The sequence below is a fragment of the Cetorhinus maximus genome, chromosome 1 (assembly GCF_964194155.1).
Source record: "Cetorhinus maximus chromosome 1, sCetMax3.hap1.1, whole genome shotgun sequence".
Classification (NCBI taxonomy): domain Eukaryota; kingdom Metazoa; phylum Chordata; class Chondrichthyes; order Lamniformes; family Cetorhinidae; genus Cetorhinus; species Cetorhinus maximus.
Genome location: NC_135879.1, coordinates 117,632,011 through 117,654,784, shown reverse-complemented (window position 1 = coordinate 117,654,784; position 22,774 = coordinate 117,632,011). Strand labels below are relative to the sequence as shown.

General features: G+C 41.5%; 1 protein-coding gene across 4 annotated transcripts in view; it reads right to left on the bottom strand.

The window, feature by feature from the left end:
* rbpjb (recombination signal binding protein for immunoglobulin kappa J region b) overlaps nucleotides 1–22,774 on the bottom strand; it is a 97,932-nt gene that overhangs the window by 52,155 nt on the left and 23,003 nt on the right. For 3 of the 4 annotated variants that reach the window (XM_078545967.1, XM_078545986.1, XM_078545958.1), the window contains exons 2-3: nucleotides 11,110–11,148; nucleotides 10,282–10,377 (exon numbers count right to left, since the gene is read on the bottom strand). In XM_078545967.1, the coding sequence (XP_078402093.1) occupies nucleotides 10,282–10,377; nucleotides 11,110–11,148 (135 nt within the window). The remainder of the gene's footprint in view (nucleotides 1–10,281; nucleotides 10,378–11,109; nucleotides 11,149–22,774) is intronic. The other variant, XM_078545976.1, reaches the window with a different exon arrangement.

Below are 22,774 nucleotides of genomic sequence, written 5' to 3'. Positions count from 1 at the left end.
ACATCTACTGTTCCCCTTTATCTATCCTGCTTGTCACCTCCTCAAAGAATTCTAATAAATTTGTCAGGCAGGATTCCCCCTTCATGAAGCCATGCTGATGCTGCTTGATTATACTATGTATTTCTAAATGCTCTGCTATTACATTCTTTATAATAGACTCTAACATTTTCTCGATGACGGATCTTAAGCTACCTGGCCTATAGTTACCTGTTTTTTTGTCTCCCTCCCTTTTTGAATAAGGGCGTTACGTTGGCAGTTTTCCAATCTTCTGGGACTTTTCCAGAATCTAAGGATTCTTGGAAGATTACTACCAGTGCATCCACTATTTGTGTAGGATCCTAGGATGCAACCCATCAGGTCCAGGGGACTTATCAGCCTTTAGCCCCATTATTTTCCCTAATACTTTTTCTCTAGTGACAGTTATTGTATTTATTTCCTCCCTCCCTTTTGCCCCTTAATTATTTAGTATTTTTGGAATGTGATTAGTGTCTTCTATCATGAAGACTGATGCAAAGTATTTATTCAAGGCCTCTCAAATGCAAATAGCAAAGCAATGCCAAGCTCCTGAAGATAAAGCTACAAGTCAGTACTTAAGTGTAGATATTTTAGATACAGGAAGTTGAAATGCAGTTGGTAAATCTAGCTTAATTGCCATAACTCGTGGTGTTACTCCATTCAGGATCTGGCCTTTACTATTAAAATAGTTAATGCAGTGTTAGAATTACAACAGAAGCCAAGAATGGATTCATTTTTCAATACTAAGAAAAAATTTCACAATCATGTGTCAGAGGGTCATGGGTTCACTTGCGACTTGAACACAAATTGACATTTATATTTCAGTATATGAATAAGTGTCAAACTGGACATCCATGAAGCGCTGTGGGCTATCAAAAGTAGAACTGTATTCAACCACAATCTGTAACCTCATGATCCTGCATATCCTCCACTCCACCATTACCACCAAGCCAGGGGATCAACCCTGGTTCAATGGAGAGTGCAGGAGGGCAGTCCAGGAGCAGCATCATGCATACCTAAAATTGATGAAGCTACAACACAGGGCTACTTGCATGTCAGACAGCATAAACAGCATCCGATAGACAGAACTAAGTGATTCCAAAACAAACGGATCAGATCTAAGCTCTGCAGTCCTTCCACATCCAGTCGTGAATGGCGATGGACAATTAAACAGTTCACTGGAGGAGGAGAAGGCTCTACAGGTAACCCCATCTTCAATGTTGGGGGAATCCAGCAAATCAGTGCAAAAGATAAGGCTGAAGCATTTACAACAATCTTCAGCTAGAAGTGCCGGGATCCATCTCATCCTCCTCCAGGGGGCCCCAGCAACACAAATGCCAGTCTTCAGCCAATTTGATTTACTCCACATTTCCCAAGAAATGACTGAAGGCAATGGATACTGCTAAGGCTATGGGCCCTGACAATATTCTGGCAATAGTACTGAAGACGTGCTTCAGAACTTGCCGTGCCCCTAACCAAGTTGTTCCATGTACAGGTACAACACTGGCATCTACCCAGCAATGTGGAAAATTGTCCACAAAAAGCAGGACAATTCCAACCCAGCCAATTACCGCCCCATCAGTCTACTTTTGATCATCAGTAAAGGATGGTCATCAACAGTGCTATCAAGCAGCACTTGCTCAGAAATAACCTCACTGACACTGAATTTGGGTTCCACCAGGATCACTCAGCTCCTGACCTCATTACAGCCTTGGTTCAAACATGGACAAAAGAGCTGAACTGCAGAGGTGAGGTGAAAGTGATTGCCCTTGATATCATGGCAGCATTTGACCAAGTGTGGCATCAAGGAGCCCTAGCAAAGCTGAAGTCAATGGGAATCAGGGGAAAGCTCTCCGCTGGTTAAAGTCATACCTAGCACAAAGGAAGGTGGTTGTGGCTGCTGGAGGTCAATCATCTCGGTTCCAGGGCATCACGGCAGGAGTTCCTCAGGGTAGTATCCTAGGCCCAACCATCTTCAGCTGCTTCATAAGTGACCCTCCTTCCATCCTAAGGTCAGAAGTGGGGATGTTTGCTGATGATTGCACAAAGTTCAGCACCATTCACAACTCCTCAGATACTGAAGCAGTGCATGTCCAAATGCAGGAAGACCTGGACAACATTCAGGCTTTGGCTGAAAAGTGGCAAGTAACATTTCGCACCACACATGTGCGAGGTAATGACCATCTCCAACAAGAGAGAATCTGACCATTGCCCCATAGCATTCAATGGCATTACCATTGCTGAATGCCCCACTATTAACATTCTGGGGGTTACCATTGCCAAGGAACTGGACTACCCATATAAATAGTGTGGCTACAAGAGGTCAGAGGCTAGGTGTCCTGTGATGTGTAACTCACCTCCTGACTCCCCAAAGCCTGTCCACCATCTACAAGGCACAAGTCAGCTGTGTGATGTAATACTCCCCACTTGCCTGGATGAGTGCAGCTCCAACAACACACAAAAAGCTTGACACCATCCAGGACAAAGCAGTCTGCTTGATTGGCACCCCATCCACAGAAACATTCCCTCCCTCCACCACTGATGTACAGTGGCAGCAGTGTTTACCATCTACAAGATGCACTGCAGGAATTCACCAAGACTCCTTAGACAGCACCTTCCAAACCCACAACTGCTACCATCTAGAAGGACAAGGGCAGCAGATGCATGGGAACATCACCACCTGGAAGTTCTCCCTCCAAGCCACTCACCACCCTGACTTGGAAATATATTACTATTCCTTCACTGTCGCTGGGTCAAAATCCTGGAACATTCACCCTAACAGCATTACGGGTGTACCTAAACCACATGGACTGCAGTGGTTCAAGGCAGCAGCTCACCACCACCTTCTCAAGGGTAATTAGGAATGGGCAATAACCGGTAGCCTAGCCAGCGACGCCCACATCCCGTGTATGAATAAAAAATAACATTAGAGAAGATTACTGTAGCCGATTATCTCATTGTTTTGTGGGACCTTGGTGTGCACAAATGTTTTCTTACATTACAACAGTGATATACTTTAAAAGTACTTAATTAGCTGAAGTGCTTTGTAGACATCAAGGATCTGAAAAATACTGCGTAAATGCAAATCCATCCAAAAATATAAAACTCAGCCTTTAAGCCCATCTACAATAACAGTAAACATGTTAGGTTTTCTCTGAAAATAACTGGGATTATTTTCCAAAGGCAAAAGGGGAAGTTTCTTTTTTGGCTTTCATACGCAGCCAGTGCAAATGATAAAAATGTAATAGATTGAGTCTGTGGAGCATGCTAGTTCTTTCATTCTCCACACTAAGGCCATGCTAAGCAGGTTATTGCATCAATTCTTTGCTGAATTTTTAATATGGAATGCATCCTTTGCAATCTGAACCCTGAGTCATCTGCCATGTTTAAGGCGCCACATCATTTTGCTACCATTTCTTGAGCTTAACTATATGGTTTCAGGAAAAGGGTTAAGACAAACAATGCTTGCAGCTGCTTACTCTCATGAACATCATTTTTTGAAGAGTGAAACACAGCTGTCCCACTTATTAAAAAAAACCTAACTATCCACCACATGACTAACTGCACACGAACTGCTAGAAAACTCAAGGCAGACCATGAATACAGAAACAACCTGCAACATTATGAAACAGGAATCAGTTATAAAATCCTGTGTACTAAACTTCCATGTGCATAATCTTTTGTGTAATAAGGTGCTTCAAAGCGCACGTGTATAGGAAATGGATATCAAGTCAGGAAAGAACAGATTAAGAGGGGTAGCCAGATGCTTAGCAGCAAAGATATGGTCGAGGTTCTTGCAAAAAATTCTAGAAAATAGTACCACAGCATCGTAAGGCACTGTCATCGATGGCGTGAAGGTGGGGAGGGAGAAGTTCAAGAGCACAAAATATGTGGGGAGGGAGAGGTTCAAGAGCGAGGAGTGGAGGGAGAATCCATTGTGCACAAGCTACTTTCAAATCTCAAATGATGGGAGCTCTACCAAGGAGGTGACAGGAGTGGGAAACCGTTATAGTTGTGCATTAAAGGTGATGATAAGTGAATAATTAAGCAAGTTACCAACAGGCATGTCATAACAAGTAGGGTCAGTGGGGAGGCATTCAGAAATTTGACAGCAAAGGTCTAAGAAACTTGGCAGAAAGCTTCTTCCATGAACAGATGGTAAAAATGCAATTTGAAGAGGTTGGGGAATGTTGATGGTTATTGAGATGAGTAAATAGTCAGACAATATTGGTGTAGAGAGGCTGCATGAGATGGTGAAATCCAAGGATTATCAGCAACATGGGCAAGCAAACAAATTTGGAGGATGAGACAGAGAGGATAAAATGGAGGTGAAATACCAAATGGTACAAGACAAAGAAAGGAGAGTTACCATAAGCCACACATTCAAAAGGGGAAAGAGAAATGTGGAGGAAGGGGGTTGTAGTCGCTAAAAAGTACTTCAAATGAAACGCAATGAAGTTATTGTGATGTGCATGGAATATAGAGCACATGAACAAGGCTGATATGGACTTCAACTGGTCCATATCAACGTTCAGGCTCTAATAAAGCCTCATTCCATCCATCTTCACCTAACCATATTAGCATATCATTCTATTGCTCTCGCCTTCATGTATTTATTTAGTACTTACTTAAATGCTTGAAGAAGCACTTGAAGAGTGGGGATACAATTACCACCACAAAGAAGAGCGGGCGCACAGAGGACCTGGAAGCAGTAACCACCACCTAAAAGATTGGGCAAAAAGAGGGCCCATGGGCAGTAACCACCACCTAGAGGAGTTATCCAATCCAGTCCAGTCTGTGGCACCAGAGTGGAGTAGCCACATTCTGTGAGAAATCAAAGTGTGACATCACAGGAAAACAGCTAAGTGATTGGTTGGTGAATGTTTTGCTCGTTTATCTTTAAAACTCATGCAATTTATTAGTTAATTGTAGGTATTATTAGTTGTAGTAAGGTTTACAAGCAGTAGAAAAGGTTATTGGAAGTGGCAGTGTTTATTAATTATAAATAAATTAACATATAATAAAGATGGCAAGGCAGGTGATATGTTGCGACTGCAGAATGTGGGTATTCCTGGACACCAGGGTGATCTAGGGCATACACGTCTGCACTAAGTGTCTGTGGCTTGAGGAGCTTTGGCTCAGAGTCATTGAGCTGGAGGCCGAACTGCAGCCACTGATGCATCAGGGAGGGGTACGGTTTCCTGGACACTTTGTACCAGGAGGCAGTTACATTCCTTAGGATAGGGTCTTCTGATTTTGTCAGTGGTCAGGGGCAGGAAAGTGAGACTGCAAGTGAGGCAGGTATAGGAACCCATAGGTAGAGGTGAGGAGACTCAGCCTTTGCAATTGTCCAACAGGTTCAAGGTTGTTGCACCCTGTATGGATCAAAATGGTGGCTACAGGGTGGATGAGCAAACTGACCATGGCACCATGGTACAGGATGACATTCAAGCGCGGGGCGAGTTCATAGCAATGTAGTTGAGGGCAGTATAGTCGGGGGGATAGACACAGTTCTCTGCAGCCAAGAGCAGGAATCCAGTCGGCTGTGTTGCCTGCCTGGCGCCACAGTTCAGGACATCTACTCTGGGCTGCAGAGAAACTTGCAATGGGAGGAGGAGGATCCAGTGGTCATGGTCCACATAGGTACCAACAACATAGGCAGAACAAGGATAGAGGTTCTGCCGAGAGAGTATGAGCAGCTAGGAGCTAAATTAAAAAGTACTGGGGAAAATGGGAGCCATACCGTTGAGATGGTCTTCACATGATCCGTGCTGGCAAGCTGTATAGCTAGCGTGGTAGAGAGGGCTTTAAACTAAATAGCGGCAAGGAGTTAAGTTTGAGAAGATGTGATAAATTAAATAGAGAAGACAAGGCAAGAGAGCAAGGTGGGAATAAGGGAAATGATGATCAGAGCGTGACAGGAAGGGACAGAGTGTACAAACCTAAGAGCGCACAAACTTAAGAGTGCTCCAGCAGATAAGACTAGAGGTTACAAAATTAGTAAGAAGACAGAACTAAAGGCTCTGTATCTGAATGCATGTGGCATTCGTAACAACACAGATGAACTGACAATGCAAATAGAAATAACTTTGTATGATTTGATAGCCATTGCAAAAACATGGCGGCAGGACTGGCACCTGAATATTCAAGGGTGCATGACATTTAGGAAGGCTAGGGAGCTGGGAAAAGTTGGAGGGGTAGCTCTGTTAATTAAGGATGACACTAGTACAATACAGAGAGATGACCTTGGTTTTGGAGATCAAGATGTAGACCTAGTTTGGGTACAGCTAAGCAATAATAAAGAAGTCGCCTGTGGGTGGATTCCAGGCCCCCTCATAGTAACCACACTGTAGAATGGGACACACAGGAAGAAATAATGGGAACTTAAGAGAAAGGTAGGGCGATGCTCATGGGTGATTTCAATCTACGTATAGTTTGGACGAAGCAGATTGGCAAAGATAGCCTGGATGATGAGTTCATAGTGTTTGCAGGACAGGTTCTTGGAGCAGCATGTTTTAGCAGTAACCAGAGAGCAGACTATACTAGATTTAATAATGTGCAATGACACACGATTAATTAATGGCCTCAGTGAAGACTCCCCCTGGGTAGCAGTGATCATAATATGATTGAATTTTACCTTCAGTTTGAGGGAGAGTAGTGGATCTAAGACAAATGTTTTAAACTTAAATAAGGGCAATTATAAGAGCACGAAGGCAGAGCTGGCTAAAGTGAACTGGGAAATTAGATTAAGGGATAGGTCAATAGAGATGCAGCGGCAGATATTTAAGGAGATATTTCAGAATGCTCAGAAAAGATACATTCTAGTGAGAAAGGAGGACTCAAAAGGAAGGGCACGACATCCATAGCTAACAAAAGTAGTTAAAGATAGTGTCAAATTGAAAAAATAATTCCGCAAAGGTTTGTGGCAGGTCAGAAAATTGAACAGAATATGAAGGACAGCAAAGAATGACTAAAAGATTAATAAGAGGGAGAAATTAGAGTGCGAGTAATGCTAGCTAGAAATGTAATCAGATAAAGAGTTTCTATAGGTATTTAAGAAGGAAAAAAGTAAAGGGAGCATTGATCCTTTAGAGAGTGATGGGAAATTAATAACGGAAAATAAGGAATTGGCAGATGAATTGATCAGGTATTTTGCACCTGTCTTTACTGTAAAGGATACAAGTGAGATCCCAGAAATAACTGTGAATCAAGTGGTGAAAGGGAGAAACTTAAAACAATTAGTCACCAGGGAATGGGTACTGAGAAAATTATTACAACTAAAAGCTGATAAGTCCCCAGGTCCTGATGGACTTCATCCTAGGGTCTTAAAAGAAGTGATTGCTGAGGTAGTAGATGCATTGGCTTTAATTTTCCAAAATTCCCTAGATTCTGGAAAGGTTCCATCAAATTGAAAAATAGCAAATGTGATTCCTCTATTCAAGAAAGGAAGGAAACAGAAGGCAAGAAATTACAGGCCAGTTAGCTTAACATCTGTAACTGGGAAATCGCTGAAATCTATTATTAAGGAGATTATAGAGGGGCACTTAGAAAATCTCAATGTAATCTGGGAGAGTCAACACGGTTTTGTGGAAGGAAAATCATGTTTGACTAGTTCATTGGAGTTCTTTGAGGAAGTAACGAGCAATATGGATAAAGGCGAACTTGTGGATGTCTTAGATCTTAAGATTAAATCTTAGATTTCCAGGAGGCATTTGACAAGGTGCCACATTAAAGAAAGAACTCATGGTGTAGGGGGTAACATATTAGCATGGATAGAGGGTTGGTTAGCCAACAGGAAACAGAGTAGGCATAAATGGGTCATTTTCAAGTTGGTGAGATGTGCCAAGTAGAGTGCCACAGAGTGCTGAGATCTCAACTAATTAAATTTTATATCAATGACTTGGATGAAGGTTTGCTAAATTTGATGATACAAAGATATGCAGGAAATTTGTGAAGAGGACAATTGGGGTTTGCAAAGGGACATAGTTAGGTTAAGTGAGTGGGCAAAGATTTGTCAGATGAAGTATAACGTGGGAAAATGTGAACTTGTGTACTTTGGCAGGGAGAATAGAAAAGCTGCATATTATTTAAATAAAAAGAGACTGTAGAACTATGAGGTACAGAGGGATCTGAGTGTCCTAGTACATGAATCAGGAAAAAGTTAGTATGCAGGTACAGCAAATGATTAAGGTGGTAAATTGAATGTTATCATTTATTGCACGGGGAATGAAACAAAAACGTAGGGGTGTTTTGCTATAGTTGTACAGGGCGTTGGTGGAACCAGATCTAGAATACTGTGTACAGTTTTAGTCTCCTTATTTAAGAAAGGATATAAACACATCAGAAGCACTTGATTGATATCTGGGATGGGGGTGTTATCTTATAAGGAAAGTTTGGACAGGCTGCACCTGTTTTCACTGGAGTTTAGAAGATTGAGAGGTGATCTTATTTAAACATATAAAGAACCTGAGGGGACTTGACAGGATGGATGCTAAAAGAATGTTTCCCCATGTGGGAGAGACTAGAACTAGGGAACACAGTTTAAAAATAAGGGGTCTCCCATTTAAGACTGAGACAAAAAGAAAATTTTTTCTGAGAGTCGTGGATATTTGGAACTCTCTTCTCCGGAGAATGGTGGAGGCAGGGTCAATAAATACTTTTAAGGCAGAGGTAGATAGATCCTTGACTAACAAGGCAGTCAAAAGGTTTTGGGAGTTGGCGGAACGTGGAATTGAGGCCACAATCAGATCAGTCATGATCTTAATGAATGGCAGAGCAGGCTCAAGAGGTCGAATGGCTACTTCTGCTCCTAATTCATACATTCAAATGAAGGAGAAGAGGCTGTCTGAGGAATGAACACAGAAAAAGCAGCCAAAGTGTGAATCGGAAATAAGGGTCTTGCTGCTAAAATTATAGTCTAGATGGGTCAGGTGATGAACAAAGCATAGCCAGGTGGGGTGGTTTACTAAGAGGGCACATTTGTCAATGCCCATGAGCCATGTCTGCTCAGTGCCAGGATGTTAATATAGCCATCTACACAAAGGTCATGAATGTCAAGAAACTTGCTAGCAAATGAACAAATATCATAGAGAGAAATATGAGATTGTACATCTGCTCGTGGAAACCAGGAGCAAGGAAGAGTTATGATGGGAGAGGAAGGAATATACGAGATAAAATGGTCAACGAATGTGGAGGATGGTGCAGTTCTTGCTCATAGTTAGTCAGCAATGGGATAGTCTTAGGGCTACAGAAGAGAAAACAATTATAGACCAAAGGCCATGAGGCAGTAGTGGACAGTGAGGTTTTAAAATTATAATTTTACTCAAAAACTGAACACTAAATTCTAATTTCACTTCAGAATAAACTGCAAAACTCCAACTTTCAGACAGAAATTCATAACCTTATTTTGTATTTTTTCTAATGCTGCTCAAGTAAATAGCCAAATATTATTTTAAGGTAATACCCAAATTTAATATTTACCTGCAAGCAGCTTAAAAGTGTAACAATACTTACAAATATGGGTCTGCAGAATGGAACCAAACAAGCCAAGCAACATATGAATACATGGGATAATTGCACAAAAGGCTAAATGTTTCCACATTAGATGCATGACAAATCAAGTGCAAATTGTGCTAGTTTTGAGAGGAATTTTCTCCCCTCAAGTTTTGGTTCAAGCTCATTTGTCTATCACCAAACAAAATCTGCTGTGAACCAGTGCAATTGGGCAGCATTAAAAAAATTCAGAGTGGTAACGTAATATTTGGACCCTAACTTTAGATCCTCATGGCCCAGCATATTCCTCACCCTACCATTACCATCAAGGCAGGGGAGCCACCCTATTTCAATTAGTGTAGGAAAGCATGCCAGGAGTAGCATCAGGCAAACCTAAATATGAGATGCCAACCTGGTGAAACTACAATACAGGACTTTGTGCATTCTAAACAGCGGCAGCAGTATGCTAAAACACAGCTAAGCATGGTATTTCTTGAAAAAGCAAGGTGCTCTCCAACTGCGATTACTACAAACACAGGTTATCGCGTCATTGAGTTATTTGCTGTTTGCGGGACCTCGAATGTGAAATTGGCAGTTTACTGACATAAGTGACCGCGTTTGAAAAGCAACCAGATAGTTGTAAAGCATTTAGAACCACCTGATGACATCATAATGCAAAATATAAATGCAAGTTCTCCCTTTTCTTCCTAGATGGATAACTTGTACAATTGCAACATGAGTCAAAATGCTCAGTTGAGATCAAAAGCAACTCACCTTTTTTCATTTCCATAAGATTTCTGTGCAACCTTAGCATGTAGAATTAGTACGGTTTGATCACCACGCTCCTTAAGGTAATTTCGCATTGCTTCCCTAAATAAATACAAAAAGTAAAATACAGCGTTTACCATGAGTTTAAATCTGAAGTGTTAAATCTTCACAATAGGATTTTGTGGGTTGTGAAAATAGATGGTGTGCTTAAGGATTGCTTTACCACTTATATAAAGGCTGTAAATGTGACATCAGTTTTTAAACAACAACGGTTTTATTCTAAAAGACTTCAAATACCTCTGAAATTGCTGTGAAAGAGATTAGTTATTGGACATGGCAATTTCAGAGGTCACAAATCAACCTAGTGCTGTTAATCAGATAATTTATTACTCAAATCAGTGTAACTGGGTAACAAACAGAAATCAATTTTGATAGGCAGCATTTACGAACTCATTCTTCAAATATGTCACAAACTATTTTATGAAGTACCGTACTGTACACCAAATAACTTCATGCCCATACAATGTAAGTAAAGGCTGCAAGAAAGAATGCACTAAAATATCAATGGGAAAAGTTAACTTTCATTAGTTAGTATGTCAACTTACTTCTACGGGCTTCATACAATTTTTACCACAGAAAATGTAGATTGAGTATAACTGGTTCCCAGTATGAGACCCTTATTATTCTTGTAGTTCTTTCCTATGTGTTTTAAATGGTAAAAATGCTCCATATTTTGATGGAACACATTAATTAAATTGCACAGCAGTCTGTGACACTTTCATCTCAACCAAAATTGTAGCCAAGTGCGAAGCACCAGATGTGATGGAATCTTACCTGGTAAGGCGTTTGGGTTGAGGTCGCTCCCCAAACTTCCTGCAAAGCAAACAATAAAAAGTACAGGTGGGCATGAAAGATTGTAAATCCGAATTTCAAAAATTGTACATTATTTGCCTCCTGGAACCCTTCCCTGCACCAGGTGCACTCCACCATGTGCAGAACATATAAATCATATCTTCTATCATCAAGAACCAATGCCAAATTTTAACAACCTAATCTTACCAAAATCTCCTCTTAACTTCATGTCCCAACCTTCCATGGTCACATGTCTGGTACAGCCCATAGCCGCAGAGAATCTGAGCTCCATAAACACCATTCATTGCTCAAGCCACCAGGTGATCCACTTGAATTGCAAACTGAAATACCACTTTGTACAAAACACCACTTTATGCATGTTTCACTACACTACTGTGCTAACAAGATGTATACAGTATGCAAACACTAGCAAAATGTAATAACATGTCAATACTTGCCAAATCATCTGTAATTTATTGCTATAAGTAGATAGGCAGCCTCGAACTGCAAAGTAATCACAGGTTATGTAGAATAAGAGAGGGGCTGGTTCAAATCTGTAAGAGACAAGTTAACAACTGACGCTACGCTACAGTTGTACAGTAGACAGGACCCTATCTGGAGTACTGCGTTTTGGGCATCGCATCTCAAAAAGAGTCATAGCTATGGATCAAAAATGGGTGAATGGAGTTCAGGTAAAGATCGGCCATGATCTAATTAAATATTGAAACAGCTGGAGGGACTAACTAGCCTACTATTTCTATGTCTTAGTCCCTTTCCTGTGAAGTCAGGGAAGACTTCTTCATGCAAGGAGTGATCAAACATGGAATGGGCTCTAAGGTAATGGATGCAAAAATCTTGAATTATTCAACAGTTGGATATTATGACATCAAGATAGATAAAAAGAGAGGTTGGCAACAGCCCATTTTAACTCAGCTTTGGCTCAGTTGTATACGCTTGGCTTGAGCTGTGAGATTGGAGGTTCAAAACCTAGAGATTTAAGCACATAACCTGGTCTGTCATTTCAATGCCCTATTGAGGGAGTGTTGCACTGTTAGATGGACCAACTTTCAGAAGTGATGTTAAAACTAGGGCCACATCTTCCCTCTGATCTGCTCTTGTAGATGGTCGACAGGCTTTGAGGAGTTATGCACCACGGAATTCCCAGGCTCTGACCTGCTCTTGTAGCCACAGCATTTATATGGCTAGTCCAGTTCAGTTCCTGGTCGATGGTAACCTTCAGAATGTTGATAGTGGGGGATTCAGTGATGGCAAGACTCTCTCTTGTTGGTGATTATCATTGCCTGGCACTTGTGTGGCACAAATGTTACTTGCTACTTGTCAGCCCAAGCCTGGATATTATCCAGGTCTTGCTGCATTTGACACGGAGTGCTTCGGTATCTGAGTTGCTGCCGACGTCCCCACTTCTGATCTTATGATGGAGGGAGGGTCACTGATGAAGCAGCTGAAGATGTTTGGGTCAAGGATACTACCCCGAGGAACTCCTGCAGTGCTGTCCTGGGACTGAGATGATTGATCTCCAACAACCACAACCATCTTCCTTTATGCTAGTTATGACTCCAACCAGTGGAGTTTCCCGATTCCCATCGACTTCAGTTTTGCCACAGCTCCTCGATCCCACACTCGGTCAAATGCTGCCTTGATGTCACTTTCACCGCACCTCCCATGCGGAATCTAACCTCTAATGCAGAATCTTAAACCCCACTAATTCTCCTGCAGGCAAAGTAAGGCCCCTGATGTTCAAGCCAAGGAAAAATTTAGTTCAGTGACCTTGCAACCATGTTTCTGTAATGGCAATTGAATCAAAACCATTTACCTCTCTTTGTGCCATGACTTCATCTATCTTATTGTAGGTGCTTCATGCATTCAGATAAAGAGTGCTTAATTTCATTTTACTTTTAGTCCCTGCAATGACCTTATTCGCTGATGTACAATTTATGAGAAACTCTGTCCCTTCCTATTCCAATCGCTTATCTTTACCTGCACTGTTGCACCGTACCGGTAGATCTTGATTTGGGACAGGTACTGCTGCTTCATGTCCAAGTTTTGTCTGTAACACCTTTGGCTTCCATCTTAAGTGAGACATTAGACTGAAAGCTTCACCAAAATAACTAAGTGATTTTCCTGTGATCATTACAAAATTCTGCAGTGTAATAAAGTGCAGATCCAGCTTGTACCTGACTGAACGTTTGCAGTTTAATAGTTTATTTACTTAGTTGAAAATTTCAATATAAAGCCCTACATGACGCAATCAAAGCAGAAAATGCTGGAAAAACGCAGCAGGTCTGGCAGCATCTGTGGAGAGAGGAACAGAGTTAACGTTTTGAGTCTATTGAACTCTTCGTCAGAGCTAAAGAGAAACAGAAATGCGATGGATTTTACACTGTTTAAGAATGGGTGCAGCAGGTGGAGCAAAATAGATGTTATGGGGCAGGTGGGAGCGGAGGAAAAATTTGAGCAAGATATCATGGACACAGGACAAAGGGAGTGTTAATGATGGTGTTAAAGACTGAAGAAGGTGCTGATAGTGACACAAAGGTAAGATAGCAGAATGTGTTCATAGCAGAACAAGGGTCAGCGCTCTGTGAAAGTACAACATAAAAACAAGTGGCAGATGGCCGTTTTTTTTGGGGTGAGGTGGGGAAAAAGATAAAAATGTAATTAAAAATGAATAAATAAATTTTTAAAATTGCATTTAAAAAAGGGGTAATGATGGAGGAGAGTGTTCATGGTCTGAAATTGTTGAACGCACTGTTAAGTCTGGAAAGTTGTAAAGTGCCTAACTGGGAGTTTGCGTTGGGCTTCTCTGGAACATCGCAGCAGGCCAAGGATGGATATGTGGGCATGAGAGCAGGATGGTGCGTCGAAATGGCAAGCGACAGGAAGGTCTGGGTCATGCTTGCAGATTGAGCGAAGGTGTTCCGCAAAGCAGTCACTCAGCCTACGCTTAGTCTCCCCAATTTAGGATTGGGAGCAGCGAATACAGTGGACCAAATTGAAGGAGGTGCAAATGAAGTGCTGCTTCACCTGAAAGGAGTGTTTGGGGCCTTGGACAGTAAGGAAAGAGGTGAAGGGGCACTTGGTGTACTTTGTGATTGCATGGGAAGCTGCTGTGGGAAGGGGATGAGGTGTTGGGGGTGATGGAGGCATGGACCAGGGCGTCAGGGAGGGAACAGTCCCTACAGAATGCCGACAATGAAGGGAGGATGTGTTTGGTGGTAGCATCGTGCTGAATTGGCGGAAAATGATCCTTTGAATGCAGAGACTGGTGGGATGAAAAGCGAGGACAAGGGGGACCTTATCATGGTTCTGGGAGGGAGGGGAGGGGTGAGGGCAGAGGTGCGGGAGATGGGTTGGACACGGTTGAGGGTCCTGTCAATCACAGTGGGGGGTGAACCCTTGGTTAAGGAAAAAGGAAGGCATGTCAGAAGCCCCATTTTGGAAGGTAGCATCATTGGAACAGATGCGATGGAGGCGGAGCAACTAGGAGAATGGGATGGAGTCCTTACAGGAAGTAGGGTGTGAGGAGCTGTAGTCGAGGTACCTGTGGGACTTGGTGGGCTTGTAATTAACATTGGTAGACAGTCCATCACCAGAAATGGCAACAGAGAGGTCAAGGAAGGGATGTGTTGGAGATGCATTACATGATGCACGTTCATTTCATATCACATTTATAGAGATTCATGCCAAAAGACAGAAATGCTCTGCAGGGAGCTGGCTAGACTTAATAGGCCGAATGACCACCCTCTGTGCTGTAAATGATGCTATTTAACAAGGGCAGAAAGCTATAGTATGGCTTAACTGGTCTTTTTTTTAACCAGTTAAAAAAGACTGAACATCACCCCAGATGGCCTGAGCATGCTAGTGCTTGGTTTGTCACACTGCCAGAAACTCACCCAGCCTAACATTATTTCCAGCGTAAACTGTATTGAAGTACCTCCCATATTATTACCCATTCCCTAAAGAAAAGGAGGAATGAAGACACAGCCGTAGGGCATCACAATAACTGGGATTATATCCCAATTCAGTAAACTAAAATGATCAGAGTACGTATGCAGTTAGAAAATGATTTTGATTTCTTATATACTGTATGAAAAATAGATTCCTCCTAAAATATATAGCTGTGTTAGCACAAACCTTCCAGGATTGTTCTCAACAATTAGATGCAAAGTAAATATGGCATATTTGAGAATAACTACAACATTAACAAAACTTAGTGCAGAGGAATAATGTTGCCCAAATAAGCCACATTTTGGCTTATTTCTCAGGTTCGTTATTTTGTTCTCCAACATTAGGCTGATGCATCAGTGTGCTACACCATGAAGTCACAGAAGACAGATTTCTGGAGCTATCCTTCTTTAATGGCGTATAAAGAAAGGTGAAAAGAACAGAAATAAGTAATCTAAGCTACACATGAACCTCCAAGCGATTGATTATAGAATGATGCTGACAGACTTACTGATGCACAAAACTAATCAAGAAATAAAAGTGCTTCCTCCTTTCCTTATCACAATCCACCCCTCCACCAATAATTAACCAAATGGCAAAATAGTTAGGGGATGCAACCTATCAAACAGACTCCTTTCAGAAAATTATTAATTCAAACGAGTTTACAAGCGTTTCATGTTTAGCCAATTAAACTGGTCAAACCTCTTGTATTTCACCTTGGGATGGTGAAGGATTTTATAAATCTAATGTGTTTGTAAGATGAACATTTCCTAATCTGTGTTTGAAGAATCAATACAAAGATTTCAGAGCAACTCTGAAGTGCAAAATTCTTATTCAAAGTAGTACAAGAGTCACAAATTACTGAGCTGAAGTTAGGACAATTCAATTATGCAACCACAAAATCTAGGATAAACCATTTGTTTAAGCTTAAATCATAAATTTAAAGCACAAAAGGGATCCAGTCTGTCTGTGCCGGCTGAAAAAGAGCCATCCAGCCGAATCCCACTTTCCAGCTTTTGGTCAATAGCCTGGTAAGCTATGGCACCATAAGTGTATAGTCAAGTACTTTTCCTTGGAACAGAGCAGCCAAGTACTTTTTAAATGTGGTGAGGATTTCTGCCTTTACCACTTTTTCAGGTAGCGAATTCCAGACCCCCACCGCCAGCCTGTGTGTGAAAGAATTTCACATTAATTACCCTCTAATCCTTCTGCCTATTACTTCAAATCTATACCCCCAGTCAGTCTCTCACACATTTCACCTTCGCAATGCCAGCGCGAAGAGGAAACTGAACATCACCCCAGATGGCCAGAGACTGAAGTATGATCCCCACCCTGTTTATCTCGGCATCACCCTTGACAAAACCCTCACATACCGAGTGCACCTACTTGCTCAAGACCGGAGAAAATAATTAAAACCCACAATAACCTTCTCAATAAACTGGCTGGTACCGCTCACCAATCTGCACACATCAAATTTCGAGGTGCAACTGAACTCAACAATGCTCATCACAGGTACTCTTTGACCAACTCACCTCCCCTGGTTCCCAGCCCTGAGGGACACTGCCCCCCAGTTACCCCTCCACATCAGAAGGCTAACTGTAACAGGCGAGCTGCTGGAGATGGCATACTCCTACTATGGTGGCATTGTTGTAACATCACTGGACTAGTAATCCAGAGGCTCAGGCAAATTCTCTGGGCACATGGGCTCAAATCCCACCATGTCAGCTGCTGGAATTTAAACTCAATAAATAAAAGTTGGAATTAAAAGCTAATCTTAGTGATGGTGACCATGAAACTACCATTGATTGCCATAAAAACCCATCTGGTTCACCAATGTCCTTCAGGGAAGAGAATTTGCCATCCTTACCCAGTCTTGCCTACATGTGACTCCAGATCCATAGCAATGCGGTTGACTCTCAACTGCCCTCTGAAATGGCTCAACAAGGCCCTTAGTTCATGGGCAATTAGGGATAGGTAACAAATGCCAACCTTGCCAGCGACGCCCACACCCCATGAAAGAATTTTTAAAACTCAAGCCTTATTCAAGGACCTCCTTGTACATCAGCAGTACTCCTTCCCTCACGCCATCCCACATGGTTAAACCCAACACACTGAGGAGTTAACAACTGATGACCTATGGCAGGAGAAAACATCCACCAGAAACCACTCTCTCATCATAGATCCCACTGCGTGTCCACCCGGCATTGTTGAGTTCAGTTGTACCTCTAAATTTGGTGCATGCAGATTGGTACCAAACTGATGTGCAGTATTCTGCAGTTGAGTACGCGATGTACCAGGAGCAGAGGTCCTTAGTATCTTGGCCTGTGATCCCCATACAGTACCAGCCAGTTTAATTATTTTCTCCAGTCTTGAGCAGGTAGGTGCTCTCTGTATGTGAGGGTTCTGTCAAGGGTGATGCCTAGATAATCAGGGTGGGGATCATGCTTCAGTCTCTGGCCATCTGGGGTGATGTTCAGTTCCTTCTTAGCGCTGGCATTTTGAAGGCGGAATGCAAGAGCGAGCCTTTTTAAACCTTTTCGGAACTGGCCAAGGCCTCCGTGCAACCATCCAACATCAGTGGGATCACCAAGACCATCCAGGCTGCAGCTGGGGTGCAGTCCAAGCAATGACTCACATTGTTGAGGAGTGTCCACTGACTGGGCTTTTGAAGGCAGGTTTAAAGAACTCCATCTAGCCAGTGACAAGTTATCCAGTCTACCTTATCCCTCAATTTCATACACCTCAAATATATCACCCTTCAGTCTCTCTGCTTCAAAGAAAATATATCCAGCCTATCCAATATTTCCTCATAGCTAGAATTTTCCAGTCCTGATAGTATCCTCATAAATCTCTTCCATAACCTCTCTAGTGCAATCATATTCTTCTCATAATGTGGTGACCAGAACTGTATGCAGTACTCTAACTGTGGTCTAACTAGTATTTTATATAGATCTTGCAAAATACTCCTGCTCAGATAATCTGTCCCCTGCTAATAAAGGAAAGTATTCCATATTCCTTTTTGCCTACCCATCCTACTACTTTCTGGGATCTGCAAATGTGAATTCCAAGATGCTTCTGTCCCTCTACAGTTCCCAGTGTCCTACCATTTATTGTGCATTCTTTTGCCCTCCCCAAATGAATAGCCTCACACTTGAATTCCATTTGCCACTTTTCTGTCCATCTGACCAGTCAATTGATATCTTCCTGCAGCTGTTTTCTTCACTATCAAACAAACAAGCAATTTTTGTATTATCTGCAAACTTCAGAATTAAACGTAAGAGCCATAATCAAAAGTCACTGACATATACCAAGCCCAGTGACACTCCACCAGAATCTGCCTTCAAGTCACAAGAACAGTCACTGACCATTGCTCTTTGCTTTCTGCAACTGAGCCAATTTCAGATCCAACTTGGCACTTGCCCTTGAATCCCATCAACTTTTATTTTTCCGATCAGTCTGCCACGTGGGACCTTGTCAAAAGTCTTGCTAAAATCCACGTAGACTAGATCAAACATACTACCCTTATTGAATTGTGGGGATGTAGCAATGTAATCAAGTTAGTCAGCCATAACCTTCCCTGAACAAATCCATGCAGGATGCCCTCAATTAATCCATGCCTTTTAAATGAGCATTCAACTAATGAGAATATCCCCCTTGAGATTGTTCACAGGTCATTCAGTATATGAAACACATTTTTAATGTTTACTGCGGTCCTCCAGCAATCTCAACACAATAACAGTAATGCAGGATATTTACTGAAGCTATATCAGAATGAACACAGTATTACATATATTACTGAAACTGAAAAAGCAAAATTCTTCACTGACATATATTATCTAATTCAAAAATTACTTAATTCAAACTGTTGAATATTTTTCATTTTAGTTCAAAAACATCATCAGGAATAGATAGCGTCATTGTTATTTTCAATCACCATTTTACAAAGATTGCTTAAGACAATCATTATTCTTCCTCAAATATTTTATTCTTTTAGTTACATTACATAGAATGATACTGTGGGTTTGCAGTCCTTGCTGGAGCTCTAATTAAGTGTGGTAGTACACAGGGGAGGTTTCCCCATCATTCAGTCTCTACTGATCAGAACCTCAAACATTCTCTGGATGACGAAACAAACTAAATTCACAATATTCAATCTCAGTATCAAAGGGTTGCAAACAATCCATTCCAGTCTGGTGCAGTCTTTTGAACTGCAAAAATTCACTCCAAACACAGTTTAGAATTTTTGTTTAAAGAAAAAATGTAAACTTATATTTACTTTTTTTTCCTCCTCACTGCAAATATAAAGAAAATTACAACTTCCGTGATGTTCAGAACTTGTCAGGAACTAGAAAACCCAGCCCAGCTGAAGAATTCTTTTCTAGCTGGCTGTCAATATATAATGTTGGGGATTATAATTACACCTAAACAGAGCCAAAATTAGTTTCCACGAAGTGCACACACATAGAATTTATCTACAGACGGTGGAAATAGCCCCAAGGCTCAGGTAAAATTGCCAACTCTGGGAAAGAAATGGGAAGGAAACAGAACAGGAACAAAATTGAAAGCTCAGCAGAAAGGGCAAGAATGTGAAAAACCACAAAGGCAACTGTATAGATAACTGAATGATTTTAGGGGAAATAATCATGTTACCTTTGATTATTTATACAACAGTAAGTTTATTCAGATCAGAAATAAAAATTAGTATTGCTTTGAAAAAATTAATTTAACAATGGCTGATTAGAATTGCACCTTTCCAATGACTGCAATTCTAAGGGATATTTGCCATTCTACATTTCAGTGCATCAGTATAGTAAACTTGTTTATTTGAAACAATGGGGGAAAACAACCTGATATTTTTGTTTCCTAGAAATTTAACTTCCAATGGACAATATCAAATGCTTTCAACTATATAGATAGATAAGCCATATTGGGACATCAGAGCTTGAGACCTCAAGTAACTTTGAAAGATAGACTTTGAACAAGCCATTCGTACGTTTCTGAGCTAAAATATCTAAAGTATCGGAAGTTTGTTGCTATGGGTACTGTGTATCAACTGGATAAGCATATTATAGAAAGTAAAATGCTACTGATGCTGAAAATCTAAAATAAAAACAATGATGGAAACACTCTGGTCACGCAACTTTTATAAAGAGAGGAAGGCCCAGTTAAAGTTTTGAGTCTCCGAACCTGTATCAAGACCCAAAGATGTTTGAGATAAACAGCTTGTAAGTCAGAACAGAGCCATGACAAGACAGAAAAAGGGAATGATCTTTGATTCAGTAATCAAATGACAGAAGTGATACTGACGCAAGATATAAAGAGGCAATTTAGAGAAATTAATAAAACATATAGCGAAAATGTATAAATGCGCTCACCCACATTCCTTCCAGGGCATGAGAAAGGACCTCATTGTCCTCACTGTCCCCACATCAACCTCCATATTCGATGAGCCAACCTCTAACAATTCTGTCACCTGAAACTTGATCTCATCACTAAACACATCCTCCCCTCCTGTCCCCTTTTAGCATTAAGTGGGGACATTTCCCTCCCTGCCACCCAGTTCGACTTTCCCATTACCCCGAACAGCTACTTTGCTTTCCTTGGCACCTTCCCCTGTAAGCACAGGAGAAATACTTCTCCTGTGACCTCCTCCCATTACACTGCCAAGGACCCAAACAGTCGTACTTTTCTCCCAGACTGCACACTGAGAACCAGGCAGAAAATATATAAATGCTGGGCAACTAAGGTGCAAATAATTGTGAATAAAACAAACTGCTAATCAATCCCACACGAGTGCATGACGAAGGATCGAGTGGTTAACTGCTCAACAGAAAAAGTAATCAAGATGACAAAGGAGAAACAGCATACTGCATCTGAATTCAGAACATTACCCATGCCATGATTAGGGAAATCTGAATGCTGCAGGAAGGGCAAAAATCAATTTGAAACAATTTGAAGGAGAGATGTCCGCAATAACAACTGCACATATGAAAGATTTCTGCAAGTGCAATTGCTAATAAATCATCACAACTTCGTTTCTCTGTTTACTGGCCTTACCTGATGTCACAGGAAATATTAAACCATATACCTGCTCTAGGTACATTTACTGCAGCTACTTGCTCAAACACGCACAGTTTTTTAAAAGTTGCCATTCCAACTTGTATAGTTGATTACCTGCCTTTTACAATGGCTAGGGATGGTCTGTACAAGCCAATGAGTTCAAACTCTTTTACTGACCAATACAGATAGGCTGAACTGATTCTGTTTATCTTCCTGTCAGTATGGCACTGCCTCCAGAGGCCAAAATGGAAAGTATATATTTTGGTTACTTTACTGCCTCTGGAGGGAACAATGTTAGCTTATTTACATTGTCATCAACAGCAGAATTGCCACTGGTGGAAAAAAATATCAACCTTGAAGCTGAGAGCACCAGATAAACTCTCCCACTGTCCTTCAGCTTTCCTCTGTAAGCCTATGTTTATCTGATCACTTGAAATATACAAAAATGTTTACTCCATAATGTACCTACACACAACTCAAGTTCTCCACATGCATTTAACTAGCATGCTACCTTGTACTGAAAGATAACAAGCACATTCCTTGTTTCAGTCCTCTGCTAATGCTACACTGTTATTGTCGATGCACTAGACCATAAGACCAAAAGACATAGAAGCAGAAATTAGGCCATTCGGCCCATCAAGTCTGCTCCGCCATTCAATCATGGCTGATAAGTTTCTCAACCCCATTCTCCCGCCTTCTCCCCGTAACCTTTAATCCCCATACCAATCAAGAACCTATCTATCTCCGTCTTAAATACACTCAATGACCTGGCCTCCACAGCCTTCTGTGGCAATGAATTCCATAGATTCACCACTCTCTGGCTAAAGAAGTTTCTCCTCATCTCTGTTCTAAAAGGTCTTCCCTTTACTCTGAGGCTATGCCCTCGGGTCCTAGTCTCTCCTACTAATGGATCTTCCCCACATCCACTCTATCCAGGCCTTTCAGTTTTCGGTAAGATTCAATCAAATCCCCCCTCATCCTTTTAACCTCCATCAAGTATAGACCCAAGAGTCCTCAAACGTTCCTCATATGTTAAGCCTTTCATTCCTGGGATCGTTCTCGTGAGCCTCCTCTGGATCCTCTCCAGGGCCAGAACATCCTTCCTGAGATACGGGGCCCAAAATTGTTCACAATATTCTAAATGTGGTCTGACCAGAGCCTTATAAAGCCTCTGCAACACATCCCTGCTTTTAATTCTAGTCCTCTCGAAATAAATGCCAACATTGCATTTGCCTTCCTAACTACCGACTCAACCTGCAAGTTAATCTTAAGAGAATCCTGGACTAGGACTCCCAAGTCCCTTTGCACTCCAGATTTCTGAATTCTCTCCCCATTTAGAAAATAGTCTATGCCTCTATTCTTCCTACCAAAGTGCATGACCTCACACTTCCCCACATTGTATTCCATCTGCCACTTCTTTGCCCATTCTCCTAACCTGTCCAAATCCTTCTGCAGCCTTGCCGCCTCCTCAATACTACCTATCCCTCCACCTATCTTTGTATCATCTGCAAACTTAGCCAGGATGCCCTCAGTTCCTTCATCGAGATCATTAATGTATAAAGTGAAAAGTTGTCCCAACACTGACCCCTGCAGAACTCCACTAGTCACCGGCTGCCGTCCT